Source organism: Hylobates moloch, unplaced genomic scaffold, assembly GCF_009828535.3.
Source record: "Hylobates moloch isolate HMO894 unplaced genomic scaffold, HMol_V3 SCAFFOLD_1, whole genome shotgun sequence".
NCBI lineage: Eukaryota > Metazoa > Chordata > Mammalia > Primates > Hylobatidae > Hylobates > Hylobates moloch.
In genome coordinates, this window is record NW_026652276.1 from 42,926,865 (window position 1) to 42,948,771 (window position 21,907).

The 21,907-nt window shown below is 37.7% G+C and overlaps 1 protein-coding gene across 3 annotated transcripts in view; it reads left to right on the forward strand.

Moving 5' to 3' along the window:
• SATB2 (SATB homeobox 2) overlaps window positions 1-21,907 on the forward strand; it is a 190,036-nt gene that overhangs the window by 93,586 nt on the left and 74,543 nt on the right. For all 3 annotated transcript variants that reach the window (XM_032755048.2, XM_058439896.1, XM_032755047.2), the window contains one exon: window positions 16,466-16,938. In XM_032755048.2, coding sequence (XP_032610939.1) covers window positions 16,466-16,938 — 473 coding nt within the window. The remainder of the gene's footprint in view (window positions 1-16,465; window positions 16,939-21,907) is intronic.

Here is a 21,907-nt window from a genome sequence, read left to right on the forward strand (position 1 = left end):
TAAATATGAGAAAAATGAACAATCAATAATTTGATATCATTAAAAACAGATGTAAAACTATATACAAATGGAATTGTCTAAATTTTGAAGTAAACATTTTAATGTGCATTTTTTGAATTTGTTGTTAGTTTAGCTAAACTATTTACACTTATTCTTTAGAAAGTCCTAAATTGGTTTGGCTTAGCATGTTAACTTTATTTTCGCCAGTGATCACAGCAAAGCACATTCTGTTTACCTTTTTTCTTTAATTTCAAAGACAATCATGGTTGACACAGACATATTTGAGTTAACATGAGCATTACTTCAGAATAGATAGGGAGACAGTGTGTATACTCTGGTTTCAAGGTCTAAGACCATGAATCTGTTTCCCAGGAATATTTGACATTGAAGAAAATGGAGTGGATAGGTAGGGTAGGGTGGTAGGTTGGTTTAGACAGCATTTTTTTTTTAAATTGCTGATCATCACATACCATAATTGCTTCTGGACCAGATTTTACAACGTAGTGCTCATAAGCTCCGAAGTATAAGAAAAAAAAAGTACATTTTATCTAAAAGCAAAGAAAAAAGACCAATATTAATAGTTGTTTAATGTTTAGGAGTTTTAGTGTTGTACGTGAGGAGATTCCGTAGACACCTAGAAACATTCATGCTATTCCAAAATTTATTTTTAAGGTCTTGGGATTATGAGGGATTTACCCAAGTAGTTTTTTCATAAGTTCTACACATTTTAGTAAAATTTTAATTTTTTACACAACTTTTTTTGTCTGAACTCTTGATGTGAACTTTCCTTCCCCATCATTTTTATGAAATGAAGTGGCAATCATATATGTAGTACCACTATCAGTTTTACTCTTACGGCAATCTACTTTTGTGGGGGATATAATAAAAATAAGAAAATGCCTTAATAAATAATCTTTTGTATATTTTAAAAGTGTCCTAATTAATAAGTTACAAGAAAGTAATTTTATATCTAAAATGTTTGTCATCTTGTACCAAAAGCAAAATAAGCAGTCATCTTTGGTGAGGTCAATCCCAATTATTTAATATGCCTCAAGAATTGAAGGGTCATTGAAAGTTTACACAAATACAGGTGGCTATTATAAAATTATTTGTGTTACAAAATAATACCATTAGAATGAGTGGACCTAACCAAACCCTGTATTTTGGCCAGAGTGCAAAATTTTCCCCATCACTTTTCTTTTCTCAGTCATTGCCCAAGAACCCTCTGATTGTTAGTTCTCTTAATTTTATTTGTTTATTTGAACTTCTTTTGCCAGATATTAGAAAGCTGGGAGAAAAGAGGATTTTAAAAACCAGTGTTACTTCCCCAAGCCTGGTTTATTCTAGTAATCAGTATTTTATCTGACCCTGTCTGATCTAGTCTTGCAAGATCAAACGTCCAGGCCAGCAGGCAGACAGTAAACAAAGCCCATGAAGGGTTTCGGTAAACACAAAGATTAGATGTTGAATGAAAATTAAACTCCTTGAACTAGTCCTCTGTACTAAAGTGGTTAAGTGGGTTGTGATTAAAAGAAATAAGTAATTATGATCATTATAGCTGAAATGATATAATGTTACCACATTTAAAGCACCTCTTGTACTCAAAAATGATTGTGTCATTTACAAAGTGGTGCCTTGGAGTTGAATAGAGAAATCAATGTCCCCTGACCTGGTTCCATAAGGCAGCCCTTGCTTAGCCATGGTGGTATCAGTGGTCAGGACAATGCCTTTAATCAACTCCTGGTCTTTCTGCCTCTGCTGTTGTTTAACTCTGATGAGGTAAAAGTAACTTACTTTTGTCTACCTAATTTTTCTGTCGTGAAAGAAATTTGCTTTCAGCTTCAGATCTAAATGAAGTGTTCTGCAAGGAAGTTTATCTGCCCTCTGCCTATGTTGTATCTTGTTGAAAGTAATGGCAGGATAAAATCCTTTGAATATTGTATACATATTTACTTACGTATTTTATACTGACAAGTTATAGCTGTTTACGGGGTGCAAAGTGATGGTATGGTTTTTAATACAACGTGAAATGATTAAATCAAGTGAATTAACCTATTTGTCACCTCAAATATTTGACATTTTTTGTGATGAGAACATCTGAGACTTACTCTGTGATATTAAAATGCACAATACTCAATTATTAGCTATATTCACCGTGCTGTACAATAGATCTCAAAAAAAAAAAAAAAACACTTGTTTCTCCTCACTGAGACTTTGTACTCTTTGATTATCATCTCACTGCTCCCACCTCCCAGCCTCTGTTAAACACCATTCTACTCTCTACTTCTATGAATTCAATTGTTTTAAATTCCACATATAAGTGAGAACATGCAGCATTTGTCTTTCTGTGTTTGACTTATTTCACTTAGCACAACGTTCTCCAGTTCTACTCATGCCGTTGCAAATTTTGGATTCATGGAAATAGAAACATCATTTCTACTGTCAGCCACCTTTTATCTCAGCAGTTTTTCAACATATAGAAGAGCCTTGTGCATTTTCATTGTGATAGTCACTGATAGTATGCATAGATCACCTATGCTTGCTTGGCCCTCCAATGGAAAGCTTATTGGTAGTTTAAGTGGAAAAATGGTACGTGGGGAATGTCTTGAGCACTCAGCTTAGACATGGACTAATTCCTTGCATGGATCTTAAGAAGCTCATTCCAGCTGTACTGTAACTGCTGTGTTGGGCTGAATATACTTATTTATAACTGTTTAAAGATATAAAAATGTTTGTTAATAATGTAGTTTGTAGATTAAAAGAAATGAGCTTGCAATCTACTCATATTTGTACTATTTCTGATGTTATGTTAAATAGACATTAAGAAAGGATGCAAAGGGAAAAATGATCTATTTCCTTATGCCCCTCCCTACTTCTCTTGCATCTATTCATCCATCCAGCCATCATGTATACTTACTCTTTGGAAGAAGCATAAGACATAGTTCCTGCTTTCCAAAAGCCTACAATCTGTATGAAATGCTTAATTTATATTATAACACATATCTTGTCACTCAAAAACAAATTCTAGCTTCTATTTTATATATAATACCTGGCAGGATTCTAAGGGCTGGGAATACAGTGGAGAGCATTACCTTTTTCTTCCTCACAAGATAATTGTAGTCATAATTAAGTAAATAATCTTAACTAAATGTTTAGTGAGCACTTCTGCTACAGGCCGTATTTAATGCTAGAAGCAGTGAGAAACGTCCATACACACATAAGATATGCTTCCTACCTCTAGTTGTGTTGCCCTTAACCTGGCAGGAGAAGCGGCTATATAAATGGATCAGGTAAATATACAGTAGTGATATAAACTAGTGTGATGATGGCATAGAGGAAGGTCCGGAAACTCTTCTTGCTAGGTTTGACATGGGGTGGGGGGTGGGCGGTTAGGGAGAGACAGCACATGAATTATACCTTAAGGACAAGTGGAGTTACTGCATCAAGGAGGAAAAGAGAAGGAGGAATGTTTTGGGTAACCGCGTGATCATGAGTACAGATGCAGAGGTACAAAAGAGCATTGCATGTTTAGAAAATTACAAGTGGCTGTCCAGAATGTCTAGAATGGCAGTACATTTATCCTGATACTATAATATAACAGGTGCTCAGAATGGCTAAGCTTTTGATCAGTGAAAAGGCAAAGGTAGAACTAGCTGGATATAGGGAGGGTAGTGACACCAAATGTTGATAGAAATGGTTGGGACCTGGCCGGGCGTGGTGGCTCATGCCTATAATCCTAGCACTTTGGGAGGCCGAGGTGGGTGGATCACGAGGTCAGGAGGTTGAGAGCATCCTGGCTAACATGATGAAACCCCATCTTTACTAAAAATACAAAAAATTAGCTGTAATCCGAGTTACTTGGGAGGCTGAGGCAGGAGAATTGCTTGAACCCAGGAGGTGGAGGTCACAGTGAGCCGAGATCACGCCACTGCACTCCAGCCTGAGTGACAGAGTGAGAATCCGTCTCACAAAAAAAAAAAAAAAAAAAGGTTGGGACCTGGCTGGGCGATCATATTTGTAACAATGAAAAATAAGGCTGAGAAGGTAGAGAACACACCTTAGGGGTCTTTGAAAGCCCAGTTGAGGTATTTTGAGAATCCTTGAAGGTTTTTCAGCAAGAGAGTGACATATTGAAAATGAGGTTTTAAGAATGATTCCTCTAGACACCATCTGAAGCTGTATGAGGGTGTGAGTGGGTGTATGGCAGGAAGGGAGGTGGGTGGGAGGGGGAAGGTTGGTGTGTACACCTGGTGGAAGTAGGCAAAGTCGAATCTATTGCAGTAATTGACGGAAATGGAGTGGTGAGGGAAGTGGGGCCCTGGCTTTGAGTGGCACAAGTGAAAAAGACAGGAAGCCACCAATGCAAGAGGTTGAAGCAGAGGAGAGCCATGAGATTTGGTGAGAGTAACTAGGGGTATGGGAATGAGAAAGAGACATGCAAGCAGAATCCAGGTTTTGAGATTAAGTGACTCTTGATGGTTGTGACAGAAATAGGACAATACCAATGGAGACGAAATTGCTGATACCTCAGTGAGAATTGACAACTAGGTAGAAATGTCCATTAGGCTGTTTGAGATGTAGAACCAGCCGACTAAAGGACAGGAGGGAGAATAAATTTTCGGGCCACTTTATTGGATGACAATTGAAATGGTACCAAATGAACATTCCTTAAAGAGGAGAGCAAGAACAGGAGAGGGCTGGAAGCTTTGAGAGGAAAAGGGCCAGGAGTTAAGAAGATGCATCTAGAGAGAGTGAGGTATCACCGAAGCCAAGGGAAGATGAGTTACCGGGGGAAGTATTATCAAGGGTGCAGTGGAGGGGCAGGGGAGAGGAGAGGGAATTGGAGGCTCTTGGCTTTGGCAGAAAGGATACCATAATGACATTGGAGGGAGCTGTCTCTCTGCAGTGTGAGAACAGGGAAAGCCTATGCATCTACTAAGGGAGGGGTGGCAAGGACATGAGAGGAAAGAGTCTAAATGTGGCTAACTGAAGCATGAGGGCTAAGTGTAATTAGCAGAAAGAGGATGGAGCCAGCAGTTTGGAAGAGGAAGAGGAGTGATAAGCAAGAGCCCACCAACCAGGAGGGAATGGATTTGAGGCTCAGATAATGCAGTGCCTTTGAAAGAATGAGAAATAGTGATGTTTTCTTCAGAATCTGGGAGTAAGGAGGGAAGGTTCTGGAGATGGAGTGGACGGTGAGGATGGGCAGCTCATGCTATGAGGTGTGAGGCTGGGCTGGCATGACCTTCTAGCAGTGAAGGAGAGAATGGTTGGCATGGGGGCTTGGTGGTGAGAACACCTGAAATAGGATCTGGACAGACCATGTCTGGGGAACAAGGAGTGTGCTTTAGATTGCGCCTAGTTTCAGATTTCCATTTGTCCTGCCCAGAAACAGAATAAAACCTCGAAAACATAGATAGGTGTGATGGGGGCTGACAAAGAATCTACAGAAGTGTGAAATGAGAGACTTTGTGTGTAGACCATGAAATGCCCAGCTTATTTAAAATCTGATGATTGTGGGGACATCCTCTTCTATTGGGGAGACCAGCAGGTGAAAATCAGAGAACTCTTTTGGTTTCTTGATCAATTAAATAAAGATTATTACCCAATTTTCCTTAGACGATTACAAGGTTCAAAGCTGAAAAGCACTTAAGCTCATAAGGTGCTTGAAGCACTTAACTATAAATGCTATGTAAGATGCTAGGACTGAAATCACATTGCCTAATGGGAGACAGTTATTTAACTATTTGCCTGACTGATGAATGGCCTTCATTCCACTGTTTGCAAGAATTTGAGACTATTTGACCCTTGGAGTCCTGAACTCCCAAGGGAAGGGACATGAATCTATAATCATCTAGAGAACAAATCAGACTATGAGTTCTAACATTGGGCCTTTCAGGGTATCACCTTCTAAGTTCTATGTACCCTAGAAATTTTGATTTTTGACTAATCCCCCTTCTGCGCCAAAAGCTCCTTGAAAGAACTTCAGAGGTGGAGGTTTGGGGAACACAGGAACATACCCATTTTCTGTCCTCCCCAGAGTCCTGTGAGCATGAGGCCTTAAACACAGTGAATACTTAGTAAATATTAATAGAATTGAATGTAATATAGGTGAACTTATTTGAATATACGCATTTAGAACAGTTTTATTTTTACGCATATTATGTGGTGCACTAATCTTATTTGCTACCTGATCTGTCAATTGAGAGAAAAAAAAGAAAGAAAAATCTTTGCTTGTTTAGTTCATGTTGCAAATGTCCTTAGCAAATGTGATTGGTTAGAATCATTCTATTTTTCTACTAGTTATTGAGCTAAAGACTTAACAATAGACAATTCAGTTGAATAGGACAGTAATACCTTTATAAAGTACAAATTAGAGACCATTTGTGTAGCCTAAGATAAACATGCCTTTGAGGTTTTCACAGCTAGTTTATTGAGTATTTTCCTTAATATAGTGGCCTAAAACATTAAAGTCCTATAAAATCACAGAGACTGGTCAGAGGAAAAGAATCAATCAGAATTGATTGTTTTCTTTGATTAACTTTTCTTCAGGTAGGTTGAATTAAAGAATTAATACACATGGAATGCCAACTGACAAAGGCAGAATTTTCCTAAGCAGTAATGTTAAGTTTCAACAATATGATTTTTTTTTACTATCATGTGCTGAATTCACCTTAGAAGTTATAGTTTTAGATTAAAATAAAGAGTAAAAATAAAGATATTATTAGATATAAGCAGTTTTAACCTATGTAGAATGTTATAGGAATACTTGAAATGATCAATGATATCAAACTGTGATAAAGCATTGTTTGAAACCAATAGGGACAATAGTGTTCTGGTACAGAGGGTGGAGACTAGGAAAGGTGGATAATGCTCACTTTTTCCATGGAACATAATGGGTCCTAGGAGCTTTTATTACCAGAGAAACAGAGGTGTCCACATTTGAGTTACTTTATGGTGGATATATATGTTTCTGTGGAGGTTAATATGATGGAAAAAGGAAGTTGATAATAAGGGGAAAATACACCTAAGAAAACCAGTCATATGGTATTATCACAATGCTGGCTGGTAGACTTTGCTTATGGGCTGTTTTATTAGGAGTTAACAAGTTGGCTCTGAATATCTTGCTCTAGGCAGGGACTTTGCAAGCAAGTTCTCAACCCAGAGACAAATTCTCTTGAACAAATTTAGAGAAAAACAAAATCTTTGGGTTTGGTAGCTAGTTCTTTGTTTTTTCTTTTTTCTTTCTTTTACTCTTCAGCTCTTTCAAGCTCAATAATTTTTTTAAATTATATTTGGTGAACTCTTCTGGTAGTAGTTTTATTTGTTTGTTTTAATGGTATGGGATTTATATCTGAGAGATCTATTAGCTTTGGCTACTGCAATCATGTCCGTCTGTGTTTGTATTAACAGAATTTTTTTTTTGTATAATAAATTGACCTTATGCCTCCAGTTATTGACTAGGAGAGAATAAACCAGAAGTATTTTCAGTGACTAGGCATATTCAGTGTTGGCAGATGGGATACTATTCTGGTTTGTTGGGGGAAATTAGCATTATGTTTCCTTTTTAAAAAGATTTTAACCCAATGAAAGACTTTGGGTGGACAGTGGGGTTGTTGACCTTTAATGTGTAGCCCAGCTGAGTGAAAGGAGACAAAATAAGTATCAGGTGGAAGCATATGGAATTGCTGTTTTTGTGGGTCAAAATTGATACATATCGCCAATTTCATATAGTTCAATTATATATGAATTTGTGATTGCCCAAGATTCTCAAGCTTATTCTCAAGTTATATTATATGAGTGTGCATACCCAATTTCATTTCTTGTTGGCTACTTGTTTCAAAGAAATAATTTCAATTTATAGAATTTATAGGGTACTCGAGAAAGCTCTCTGCTGTGTGATTCATATCTTTCATCAGTCAGTTGGGAGTCCATGCTGATGACACTCATTTTGGGACAAAAGCTTTGGCCTCGAGAAAAATAAGATAATGGGAGGGGATTTATAAAAATAAATATAATCACTATATTTATATAGTGATTATATAGGCACATATATATGTCTTACAGATGACTAGAATGAATTGCTAATAAACTGACAAAATAGGAATTTAAAGGAGCTATCTTTTATCATCAAATAGAAATGCACTTTAAATCACAGGCAGATGTTATGGGCCCATCTACATGTAGCAGACAGTTAAATTGTCTGAAGCAAATATATTGATGGAGTTTTTTAAAGTTAAGATTATTCAGTACTGTATCTCTAGGGGCTGCCATCATTCCTGGCACATGATAGTTGATTAATAAATGTTTATTATATGAATTTTAATGTAAATAATTTAAGTGATTAGCTGATTCAACTGTTGAGGAATCAGTGATTTCATCGCTTTTTGAATTGACGGTCTTTTCACTCTATGTTACACAAAGCATACAGTGAAGGCTCAGGTTGAGCTTTTACTATTCAGATGGCTTATCCATCCTTAATATCACATACGTGTGCCACATGCACTTGTGCACACAAACATGCAAATACAAAGTGAAACTTATCGGTAAGAAAGTTGATTGCTCCTGACCCAAATCCTAAAGCTATTAATAACCACATGCCCCAAACCAGGCAGTTCATCTTAAGCAGCGGAATACAGACTGCAGGGTCCTAAAGGCATAGGTTTGAGTTCAGAATCTTCCATTAACAGGTTTGTAACATCAAACAATTATGACACTGAAGTCAAATAATGACATTAAAGAAGCCAACTGAGCTTCAGCTTCTTTAATAAAGTAGGCATCTTAATATCAATGTCATAGAATTGTTGTGAGAGTTAAACGATAATGATGTGTAAGGGATTTAGCTCAGTGCTTCAGCTACTATATAAATGGTAGGGCTTGGTGTTACCTGAAATACCAATACAGTTTGAAAAAGGTATGTTAGTAGTAAAAATATGAAAATTCTTACACTTATAATAAATATATTTTTTCTAAAGAAAATCCATTAAAAAGCACTTATGAAACATTTAGGCCTTAGAACTTGACTTTTGAGTTATGCACAAAGAGAGGAAAAAGTAGCCATGTGGTTTGTGTTTTCTTATTATGAGGCGAGAGCCAGCAGCCTTAATCATTTTGAATATTCCTAAATATTTATCTGCATTTGGACAGTTATTTGACCTAGAGCACATTTTTTAATTTCTCTGGTATTAGACAAGATCCTTGTCTTTAAAAATTGGGCTTCAAGGTTTTAGAGCATAAGGAGGGGAAGCAGAGAACCTGGAGAGGAGGTTTGTAAATTTAAGGCATTCATATGCTCGAATATCTGTTTTCTGTGCTCTAATGTTTGGGTACCAATTTGAAATTGTTGGTTTGATTGGCAAAACAACCTGTGTCCTTTTTATTATTTTTAGAGCATTCAAGATACTTTCTAAGTTGAAAGATGATAGAGAATTCTGCCGTTGTTTTTTTTCTTATGTTCTTCTACCCAGGGTTTCTAGGAGAGGTTCTGGGGAATACTAGAGTGTTATTAAGGAATCCATTAGCACTCATTCATGCTAATCCATTTACATTTGCATAAGCATCTTAATGGCTTAAAGAAAAATCCATAGGCCAGAGATTCTGGAAATTTCTCAGTGCAAAACCTTTTGCCCAATTCATTGCTTTCTACCCATTATAACTATGGACAAACCCCAGGGGCTGTTTCACAAAAGCAACTGTGTTAAGGTTTGCAGCATGAAAATACTACAATAATAGCTCTAGAAATATTATCTGTCTTTTTAGCAGTATTGATAAACTTGCAAGAGCAATACTGTAATTAATATTGCTATTGCCACTATATAAACAACTATTTTTCTTGTAATGGGGAGTTTTCATAGAGATATCTAAGGAAAGTCTTAAATTCCTGCTAAAGAGTAAAGAGCAGAAGCAAGTATTCTGAGAAAGATAATTGTTTTAAAACAGTACTTTTAAAGATGCTCTTAGATAAGTAACCTGGAAGGTTACTTTAAGACCACTTTACAGGTAATCCTTCCCATTTTACAGATAATCCCCAGATCACTCATCTAGTTATAATCCAGGCCTTTGAAATTTCAGTTTGCTTTTCTTTCTACCTTTCCTGTGCCACCTTGCTATTATTGGCAGGCATCTGTGCCAATCAGATGGCTTCACCTTTTGCTCAAAAACCTTCAGAAACTATACTTTGGGGCACTAAGTCATTGGATTATATTTTGAGCATTGAAATTTTATAATATTTACATAATTGCAAAAGAAATAATAAGAATTAAGTGCCAGAATATAGGAGTGAAAGACTATATATATATAGATACACACACAGACACACACATACATATGTATATACATACATACGTGTATATATATACACATATACACACACATATATACATATATACATATATACGTGTGTATGTGTGTGTCTGTCTGTGTGTATTATTTTATTTTTTTGAGTTTTGAAAATGTTCTTGTAACAACCTAAAATATATAAATATATATCAGGGATTTGTAATATTTAAAATAAATACCTGGCTTCCTGGATGCACCGTAAAAAGTGTCTCAAATAAGATTTTTGGACCAAATCCTTTTAATTGTAATGCAGGTAAATTCCTGAGGGAGGAGTATAAGTTTCTCATCTATGAACAGCCAGCCACAGGCAGCAATTGTGAGCATCTGAATAGCTAATGGTCATAGGGTGCTCTTGGTTAGAACATTGTCGCTGTGAACTTGGTGAGGTTTTAGAAGTTTCTGAAATTCTGATATAGGGCTACAAAGGCCCTACCTACTTTAGAGTTAAATGGAATCCCAGAAGCTTAGAGGGTGGTTAGAAAATGGCTGCCCATTCCCTGCAGTTTTCACTCAGTCCCAGGAAACTTGAAGCAATCTGCAAGATCCCCTTAGAACTCTGAGTTTCTCAGAGACCTGAACAGATTCCAGATCTGAACTGTTTATCTGGAAGGTCCCTGGACTGGTACCTTTCCCCAGATGCTGGAATAGCTACCAAAAGTCTCACAGCTACTAGACATAGAAGCATTTGAGCCTCCCTTGCCTTGACGGTTTCTTAAACCGTGTTCTGTTTGGGGACTTACATTAGAAGCTGGGGACATCATTCCTTTCCAGGCAATTCCCTCTCCAGTACTCACCCTCAAGGCTTTAGCCACAGTAGAATCAAGTTCACTGTGAATTAAATTAATTTAAATTAAAGCTCTGATTTAAAGCCCTGGGAGCAGTTGTGAGTTATTTATTTATTTATTTATTTATTAGACAGAGTCTCACTCTGTCACCCAGGCTGGAATGCAATGACACAATCTCGACTCACTGCAACCTCTGCCTCCTGGATTCAAGTGATTCTTCTGCCTCAGCCTCCTAAGTAGTTGGGATTACAGGCATGAGCCACCACACCTGGCTAATTTTGTATTTTAGTAGATACCAGGTTTCACCATGTTGGCCAGGCTGGTCTCGAACTCCTGATCTCAAGTGATCCGCCCTCCTTGGCCTTCCAAAGTGCTGAGATTGCAAGCATAAGTCACCGTGCCGGGCCAGCAGTTGTGTTTTTACTGTCTCTTTAATAAGTAAGCATGTTGCCTTTATCAGAATATTTTCTGTTGTGAATGTGAACATTGCTTTCACTATCAGAGACAGCACTACCTTTTACCCTTCATTTTTTCCAGGATTTCTGATCTTCTGCTAAATACTGCAGGGATAAGATGGCCCTTAGGGCCAAGGTGATGTCTTTGGTCTTGGTTTAGTTTAAGACAGACTTAACATGATGTTTTCCATTACACAGTGAAAAAGCAAGAACACAAAACCAGGCACTGCTGTTAGGTCTGTGTTTCAGACGTTGTGATTACTTTCAAGTTATTTTAAAAGAAAGAAGAGAAAGGAAGGGAGAGAGGGAAGGAGGGAGTAAAGGGAAGAAGAGAAAGAGAGAAGCAGGAAAGCAGGAAGGAAGGGAGGGAGGAAAGAAAGAAAAAGAGAAAAAGAAAGAACGCTCAGGCTCAATTTTCTGATACAGTCTGGCACATCCTGATACTCCCTCTCTTTTTTAAGCATCTGTACTTCACTTGCTGTGACTTAAGAGGCTAAAAACGTTATTCTGATATTATTTTTATGAGAGTGGCAGCAAGAACTAAATTAAAATGTTTTCAATTTAGGTAAAATCAGCCAGGCACGGTGGCTCATGCCTGTAATCCCAGCAATTTGGGAGGCCGAGGCGGGTGGATCACTTGATGTCAGGAGTTGGAGACCAACCTGGCCAACATGGTGAAACCCCGTTTCTACTAAAACTATAAAAATTAGCTGGGCACCATGGCACATGCTTGTAATCCCAGCTACTCAGGAGGCTGAGGCATGAGAATCACTTGAACCTGGGAGGTGGAGGTTGCAGTGAGCTGAGATTGCACCACTGCCCTCTAGCCTGGGTGATGGAGTGAGACTCTATCTCAAAAAAAAAAAAAAAAAAAAAAAAAAGAAGGCAAAAACCTGTGTAAACGGTTTCTGAAATCGTGTTCTGCCTTGGTCATTGTAGATGCATCCTTTTGATAGCATTTGATCCTTAGTCATTCTTAAAGTCGGGATGATAATTTTTTTTCTTCTTCTTTCATTCTTGGGAGTAAAGAACTTGGCTTTTACTGATAGAACTATTAGGAACTGAAAAACATAAAGGGTGACTAGTCTCAGAGGCAGAATTTTAAAACTGGCAGCCTATGGGCAGATCTGGTTTTCAGAAATGTTTTGTTTGGCTTTTATTGTATTTTGAAATGGCATTAGTTGCTAACACTTAAAAATTAGGAATATCATGTAAAATCCACATTTTTTGTTTTTCAAAAAAAATCTAAAGAAATGACAATATAAGAAAGACAGAAACTGGCTGAGGTTAGGTAGTAGTTGCTACCTTTGTACTGGTTAGACTTTCCCTCCTCCACCTAGTTCTTCTGCAGCTGGCTTTTCTGGCTGTTATCTACCTGAACAGGTAGGTATTTGCATTTGCAATTTCTTCATTAATGTTTACTAAGTAGTTAGTACTTCATGGTGTTACTACGGGTGTAATATGTTGCTATGTCTCTACAAGATACTTCCATAGTTACTCTTCTTAACTGTAAGAATTTATAAGGATCCACCTGGAAACTCATAAGGATAGAAAGAATGATTATATATAACCTTAAAGAATATGGACTGACATTATTCAGACTCTTATTGCACCAATTCATATAGGTTTCATGGAGCTCTGATGTTTATGCTTAATTGTGTACATGATTTTGATTAGATCTATGAATGAAGTATTTTTAAATTATATGATTTAGATATATCTCAAGAAAATAAACTCACTCAAATGTAATTAAATTGTTGAAAAATGAAAATACCAAAATTTTGGAAAGTTAATGTTTGGTCAAATAATGCATTCTATAGGAGGACGGTTCTATGTTTTTTCAGTAGAAAATGAAATAGATGGCCAGGTACAGTGGCTCACGCCTGTAATCCCAGCACTTTGGGAAGCCAGGGCAGGTGGATCACCTGAGGTCAGGAGTTTGAGACCAGCCTGGCCAAGATGGGTGAAACCCCATCTCTACTAAAAACACAAAAATTAGTTGGGTGTGGTGGCGGCATACGCCTGTAATCCCAGTTACTTGGTAGGCTGAGCACAAGAATAGCTTGAACCCGGGAGGCAGAGGTTGCAGTGGGCGGAGATCACACCACTTCACTCCATCTTAGGTAACAGAGTGAGACTCGGTCTGAAGCCCCTCCCCCCACCAAAAAATGAAATAGATAAAATATTTCCTTATTAAGAACCTGAAAATGTAATTTAATATCTGAATTTATCTTTACTTTGACTGAATTAAAAGCAAATAAACAAGCAAAAGTGAATCAAATATGTAACTGAGACCAAATATTTCTGTCTATAAAATAAGATTTTACTTTGGAATCAGTTCATGGTCTGTTTACCTTTTTTTTCCAGTGAGGAAATTATGATGGTAATTCCTGTTCTATGGAAACTGTTAGGTTATGTTATCTGAAGGCTCCTAACCATTTGCTTGGTTTGATTTTAAGACTATGTACTTTAATGTTTAATTAATACAATAATTGAAAAAGGTTTGCCTTTAGAAGATGAGTAAAATAATTTGTTTTCTTAACCTTATGAAGGAAAGGTGACACGTAAAACAAATGAATTACACTGTAATGATTAGGCTGGGTACAATGGCTGGCGAGGCCGAGGCTGGTGGATCACATGAGGCCAGGAGTTCGAGACCAGCCTGGCCAACATGGCAAAACCCCGTCTCTACTGAAAATACAAAAAATTAGCTGGGCGTGGTGGCGCATGCCAGTAATCCCAGTTACTTGGGAGGCTGAGACAGGAGAATCACTTGAACCCGAGAGGCGGAGGCTGCAGTGAGCTGAGATCATGCCAATGCATTATAGCCTGGGCAAAAAGAGTGAAACTCTGTCTTAAAAAAAAAAAAAAAAAGCAAGCAAACATTGTAAGGATTAAATTAGAAATTGAGCCCTAAAAGAAGTTTGAAGTAAACTCTTGACTTGTTTGGAAGTTTATAGGAATGTTAAGCAAGAAATCAGGTTTTCTTTTTTCTTTCTTCTTTTTTTGGAGACAGAGTCTCACTCTGTCACCCAGGCTGGAGTGCGGTGATGTGATTTCTACTCACTGCAACCTTCGCCTCTGCCTCCTGGGGTTCAAGCGATTCTCCTGATTCAGCCTCCTGAATATCTGGGATTACAGGCGCGTGCCACCATGCCTGGCTAATTTTTGTATTTTAAGTAGAGACAGGATTTTGCTGTGTTGGCCAGGCTGGTATCGAACTCCTGACCTCAGGTGATCCACCAGCCTCAGCCTCCCAAAGTGCTGGGATTACAGGTGTGAGCCACCATGCCTAGCTTAACTGAGTTTCTTTAAAAAGCAGGAAAAAGCACTGTACATGTCTAAATATAAGGTGATACCAAGACTTGGGTGTTCACATGTTTTCCTAATGGGATATTTTTCATGCATAAAACTTGTAGACATGGATATAAAATAGTTAAATATCTACCCACATTTTAATGTATTATTTCCACATATACATTTTTAAAGTCACATATTACATAAAGTATTAATTTAGAAATACTACTTTTTTCCACCCTTACAGTTCATTGACTTTATTCAGTGCTTCACATGTGATTTGGCATCAGTGTCTGTCATCACCAACTCCCCTGTTTTGAGTCATCTCACCCAGTTGTCCAGCACACATCATTTCTGCCTAAATTTTTTGAGACTCAGTATTTTTTTTTAATAAAACCATGATTCTGTCACGGTTAACTATATGCCAAACCACACATGCCGTTTGTATAATAGGGAGACTATTTTTTTTTATATGTGTTCTACAGGTGAATATGTTTGATCTCTAGCTTCTTAAAGTTATCTTTAATGGACTTTTGCATAGTCATATCCAGCATTTGCAATTATAAAAAAAATTTCTAAATTTGTATGGGTTTTTTGCTTTCAAAAAGAGATCTTGTTAGATTATATTACACCTATAAGCATTTAAAACTAATAATGATGGGATTGTTTCAGCCCCATTTCTTTTCTTCAAACCAAACTTTGTCATGATAGAGTAATACAGAGACTTGGATAAGGATTTGGCTATGAGGTGACTGTCTTTCCTGAGACATTATCTTAGGGAAAGAAAAATACTTGCCTTATGCTTTTATATACATGATACTTACTTTTCTCTTTCAAAGTTATTCTTTTAATCTTTATTAAAGCACAATATAATGTAATAAAGCAGATAACCTGAGGAGAACTTCATTTAATGGCAAGTTGAGGTGATGTTATTAATTTTGTGATCTTATTTTTTGTGATTATTAATTTGTGATCTTAATTTTTTTTCTTATCTGAGTGCATAGCACAATGTTTAAAATATCAATTTCTTAAAGAAACATTTCTATAAAAAAGATAGCAAGTGAGTCAATAAATGGATATACTATGTGGTAGACATTTTTTAATGAACATTTCCATAGTTGTATAATAATATTTATGTGAGCTTTTTACTAGAAGGTAGCATTTAATTTGGCAGGAATGTTGTCCTTGTCATTTCCTGATAACCATTAACTACATACTACAGAAGATAAGAACAACTGGTGCTTGCATAACAAAGGGTGATTGGGGAGATGATAGAGCTTGGGGGATCTAAGGGGATTTGGAATGGTCAGTGGTTTCTGTCTTGGCTGTTTAAAGAAATGCTTACTTTTAAGAATTTTAACTAATTGAAGTGGCAAATAATTTTACTTTCTTTCATATGTTCCATGAAAAAAATCTATTGTAACATTTTGCAGAAAAGAATATCACTTTTATGCTGGAGCTTCCATCATTGTATGAAAAAATGTTTATATTATTAACATACCAAAAGTATGCTAATTCAGTTCTACATATATTAGCAATAAATTGTACCAATGAAAATAATGATTAATTATCACTTTTATCTCTTAACAGTGGAAAGAGTGGAACGAGAAAATCTTTCAGACTATTGTGTTCTGGGCCAGCGTCCAATGCATTTACCAAATATGAACCAGCTGGCATCCTTGGGGAAAACCAACGAACAGTCTCCTCACAGCCAAATTCACCACAGTACTCCAATCCGAAACCAAGTGCCCGCATTACAGCCCATCATGAGCCCTGGTCTTCTTTCTCCCCAGCTTAGTCCACAACTTGTAAGGCAACAAATAGCCATGGCCCATCTGATAAACCAACAGATTGCCGTTAGCCGGCTCCTGGCTCACCAGCATCCTCAAGCCATCAACCAGCAGTTCCTGAACCATCCACCCATCCCCAGAGCAGTTAAGCCAGAGCCAACCAACTCTTCTGTGGAAGTCTCTCCAGATATCTACCAGCAAGTCAGAGATGAGCTGAAGAGGGCCAGTGTGTCCCAAGCTGTCTTTGCAAGAGTGGCATTCAACCGCACACAGGTACAATTAGCATTAAACACTGTAATTAACAATAATACTGGGGACAGAATTGAGATAGGTTATAATTATTTTTATCTCTTTAAAAAGTTTTATGGATCTCAGGACATAGAATTAGATTAATTAATAATGCTTAGTTAATGAAACTATTAACATTGATCCATGCATGACCATGATTAATTAACTAATTGATTAATTTTGATGAGGTAATGGACATCTTTGAACCCAACATGCAACTCAGGACCCCAAATGTTACTAATGACTTGGGTATGTACTCTCTCATCCTCTCCATTTACTGTTTCCAGATGTAACCCTGATCTTGAATTTTGTGGTTATCACTCTCTTGCCATTTCTTTAAACAAATTATAAAACTATGCATGCCCAGACAATCTATTTTTTTCCCTTGGTTTTGAACTTTATAAAAGAAATAAAATTATGTTTTATAATTTTATAAGTAAAGTTTTATTTAAAAATTTATAAAAATCCTTCAAAACATGAAAGTTAGATTTAAGATATTGATAAAATGATAATGGATAGTTTACTTTTATTTTTAATGTTTGAGAGAATTATATGCCAATATAACACTAAATGTTGAAAATGTAAACAGTTAATTCACACATGTCTTATTTTTATTGAGGGTGCTTATATGTAAGACATTCTTTTCTGCTAGTAGTTCTTAAACTGGAGTGTGCATCAGAATCACCTGGAGGGCTGTGAAACACAGACTGCTGGGCCTCATCCCATAGTTTCTGATTGAGTAAGTCTGAGGTCGGACTCAGAAATGGACGTTTCTAACAAGATCCCAGGTGATTGTGATAGTACTGATCCGGGGCCACATGTTGAGAAACACTTACCTAGCCCTTATATGAGTAAGAACAAAGCAGATGTGCATAATCTCAGGGAGCTAACGATCTAGTGGTGAAAACCAGGTAACCAGAAAATTAGAGTAAAATGTAAAGTGTTATGAATAATGTTGGAGAGTGTAAGCAATAGTTGTGGTGGAGCCGGGCGCAGTGGCTCACGCCTGTAATCCCAGCACTTTGGGAGGCTGAGGAGGGTGGATCACGAGGTCAGGAGATCGAGACCATCCTGGCTGACACAGTGAAACCCTATCTCTACTAAAAATACAAAAAATTAGCCGGGCACGGTGGCGGGCACCTGTAGTCCCAGCTACTTGGGAGGCTGAGGCAGGAGAATGGCGTGAACCCAGGAGGCGGAGCTTGCAGTGAGCCCAGATCGCACCACTGCACTCCAGCCTGGGCGACAGAGCAAGACTCCGCCTCCAAAAAAAAAAAAAAAAAAATAGTTGTGGAGTTTCATGGTGAGCTGGAGGTGAGGAATACTTCCAGGAGAATGAATATGGTAAGCCTTCAAGAAAACAGTAGGTTAAAATTTCAGCACCCTTGTAAATGCAAGGCAGGAAGCTAAGCTCTATGTAGATGCAAAGAGGAAAAAGATAATGGGCAAGCACATGTGTAAACAACACTCTAGAGTATTAGGTTGTCAATGGGTTAGACCTTGAAGGATTAATAAAGTACAGCAGGCAAAGATGATGAAGAAGAAGATTATTATTTTAAAGTAAAGAAATTCATAGGAAAAATGTTGAGTTAAAAAATGCAGGAATAATTTGAAGACATAAAACAACTGATTTCTGAGAAAAACCCTATGAATGTGCAGAATGTAGGAATGCCTTCATTTATCTGATGTCTGTTCAGAGACACATGATAACACACATTGTAGATGGACCTTACAAATAAAAGAAAGCACACCGGATTGAAACCTCAATAATTTGGAAAATACAGGAATGTTTCTAAATTTAATGATTACTTCAAAAGTTAAGGGGCTGGGCACAGTGGCTCACGTCTGTAGTCCTAGCACTTTGGGAGGCCAAGGTGGGCGGATCACTTGAGGTCAGGAGTTCAAGACCAGCCTGGCCAAGATGGTAAAACACCATCTCTACTGAAACAAAACAAAACAAAAAAATAACTGGGCGTGGTGGTGTGTGTCTGTAGTCTCAGCTACTCAGGAGGCTGAGGCAGGAGAATCACTTGAACCCAGGAGGCGGAGGCTGCAGTGAGCCGAGATCATGCCACTGCACTCCAGCCTGAGTGACAGAATGAGACTCCATCTCAAAAAAAAAAAAAAGTTAAGTGAAAACTCTCACTGGTGAGAAATCTGATAAATGTTGGTAAATTGGATTGCCTGGTGCAAGTTAACACTCAAAAAATGCACCTAAGTGAAATGATATACCAGTTATAAATATTTTATGTTTATCAGTGGTTCATTGTTAAAGAGGGTCTGTTTACTTTTGGTTTCCACTTCTTTTGCAAGAAAACATTGAGGTAAGAATTTTGTAGATACTCTTTAAGCAATACTGTGTGAGTTAAATAAAGAGTGTTTTTGTTAAGTCAGTTAATACATTTTTTCTCTCTTTATGTGAAAGTGTGTTGGATCTCTGGTTGAATTGAAATCTATTTCTATTATGTAGGCAATTTAAATTTTTATTAGTTTCGAAATTGTCATATGATTAATGAGTCATTGAAAAGTGAGTTTTTGTGCCGGGTGCGGTGGCTCATGCCTATAATCTCAGCACTTTGGGAGGCTGAGGGTGGCAGATCACGAGGTCAAGAGATTGAGACCATCCTGGCCAACATGGTGAAACCTCGTCTCTACTAAAAATACAAAAATTAGCTGGGCGTGGTGGTGTGCACCTGTAATCCCAGCTACTTGGGAGGCTGAGGTAGGGGAATCACTTGAACCCAGGAGGCGGAGGGTGCAGTGAGCCGAGATTGCGCTGCTGCACTCCAGCCTGGCAACAGAGCGAGACTGCATCTCAAAAAAAAAAAAGAAAAAGAAAAAAAGAAAAATGAATTTTTGTTAATGGTTGGGATTTTCTTAATGGCCTCATGTGGCAAGTTTTGGTTATCTCTCATTATATATATTCTACCTTTTTATGGGAAAAACTACTCTTTTTGGTGTAAAGATATTTTTTATATTTTCTTTGCTTGTAAAGAGTTATTATCAATTTGTAAGTATAAAAACTGCAAGTATAGTTGGTAGTTGATAAAAAAAGGTAGATAATAAAACTTAAAAGGGATGGCACAGATTGAAAAAGGCTTTGAGTGCCAAGACAAGAGCTCTGAACTTTAACAGGCACTGGAAACCATCATAGGTCTTAGGTAGGAATATGCTGTGCTCCCACCATCTTAATTAGATCTTATGGAGGTTTGATAGCAAGAGGGTAAGAATATCATTTAGGAGGCTGCTGCAAGTATCCAGGTGAAATGTACAGAGGTTTTGAACTAGGCTGGTGGGGAGGGTACAGAGAAGAAATATTTTGGAAATAAAATGGACAGAAAGTGTATACATGGATAAAGAGAGGAGTAGAACTGACACCAAGCTTCAAGCTTGATGACTGAGAATAAAGGTGTAATTATCAAGGGAATCCAGGAAGACATGGAAAGAGTGGTTGGAGTAAGGTTAAAGTGATAGTTTTAGATTGGGTTATTTTGATGTTGAAGTGTTGACCGACTTCTTAGGTGAAAATGCACAACAGTCATTGAAAATATGAGTTTATGGGGGGAGGGAGGAGGGATAGCATTAGGAGATATACCTAATGTAAATGACGAGTTAATGAGTACAGCACACCAACATGGCACATGTATACATATGTAACAAACCTGCACGTTGTGCACATGTACCCTAGAATAATAAAAAAAAGAAAATATGAGTTTGGCGCTAGGAAGAAGAGTTATCAGGGCTAGAGCAAGAGATTAGAGATGTTGTCACAGAGCCTGGGACAAGAAATGGAAGAGTCAGGGGAAAGAAGGGAAGAAACCACTGCTATCACCACCACCACCAGCAGCAGCACCAGCCTCAGGAAAGAGAGACAGAAGAAATGCCAGGAGATGGGGGCAGGTAGAGAAGGAAGAATAGGGAGACAGTAGTGAGAGTAGAGGACATGCATGGAGAGTTTGCAGAAGAAGACTTGTCTACTTGTGGAAAGCTGAGAAGTTAAGAGAGAGAGGCTTAAAACCATGTCATGAGATTTGGCAGTTGGTTGGGAGAAGACTGGCGAAGTTTAGAGTATAATTTCATTAAAGTGGTGGGGACGGGAGCCAGAATTCAGGAGTTAAAGAGTGATTAGCTGTTGAGGATGCAGAAGTAAGTACATGACACTTTCCAAAATTTGGTGTTGAAAGGGAGGCCAAAGTGAGTGGACAGTTTGGAAGTGATAGGGGGTCAATTTGAGATCACAGGATTTGGGAAGTTCACAGCATGAACTGGTGATGATACCAATCATTGTGGTTTGGTAACGGTCTTCAGCGGTGCTGGAACTTCAGGACTGGGAGCAAGGAAGAAACACAGTGGGATTGTTTGAGGTTTGGTGCTGACATTTTAGGTATGGCAGGAGGCCAAGAGAGGTAAAATCTCTTGTTCCCTTGACTCTTAGCTAATTTATACATTCTAATATTGACAGAGTCTGTTAACATCACTTGAAAATGAGTTTGGAGGTCCCGAGAGACTCTCACATGTTCCAGACGTCACTCTTCCACTTTCTTTCGTGATTCAAAGTACTCGGGCAATATTTGTGTGTCCATGGACTGGGGTTATGAAAGGCTCTGGTCCTTTTGAGCACGTCTGTTGCGTACTACTGCAAAATAAAAATTGAAAGGATCTATCTTTTGGCTCTGTATTTTGCAGTTCTCTGTGTGTGTGTGTGTGTGTGTGTGTGTGTGTGTGTGTGTATTGTGTGTGTGTGTTCGTTCATCTGTCATTCATGTGCATGAATAGGCATTTCATGGCTAGCCAACATTTTATTGCCTGGTTATGTATACAGCTCCTTTAGCTAAGGATAAAATTGAAAGCATGGTTGTATTACTTTGGATTTTAGAAACAAATACAGTATACATTTTATCCAAGTAGCATGAAGCATGAGAGAAGACTCACAATGAAGCAAAACAAAGACAGA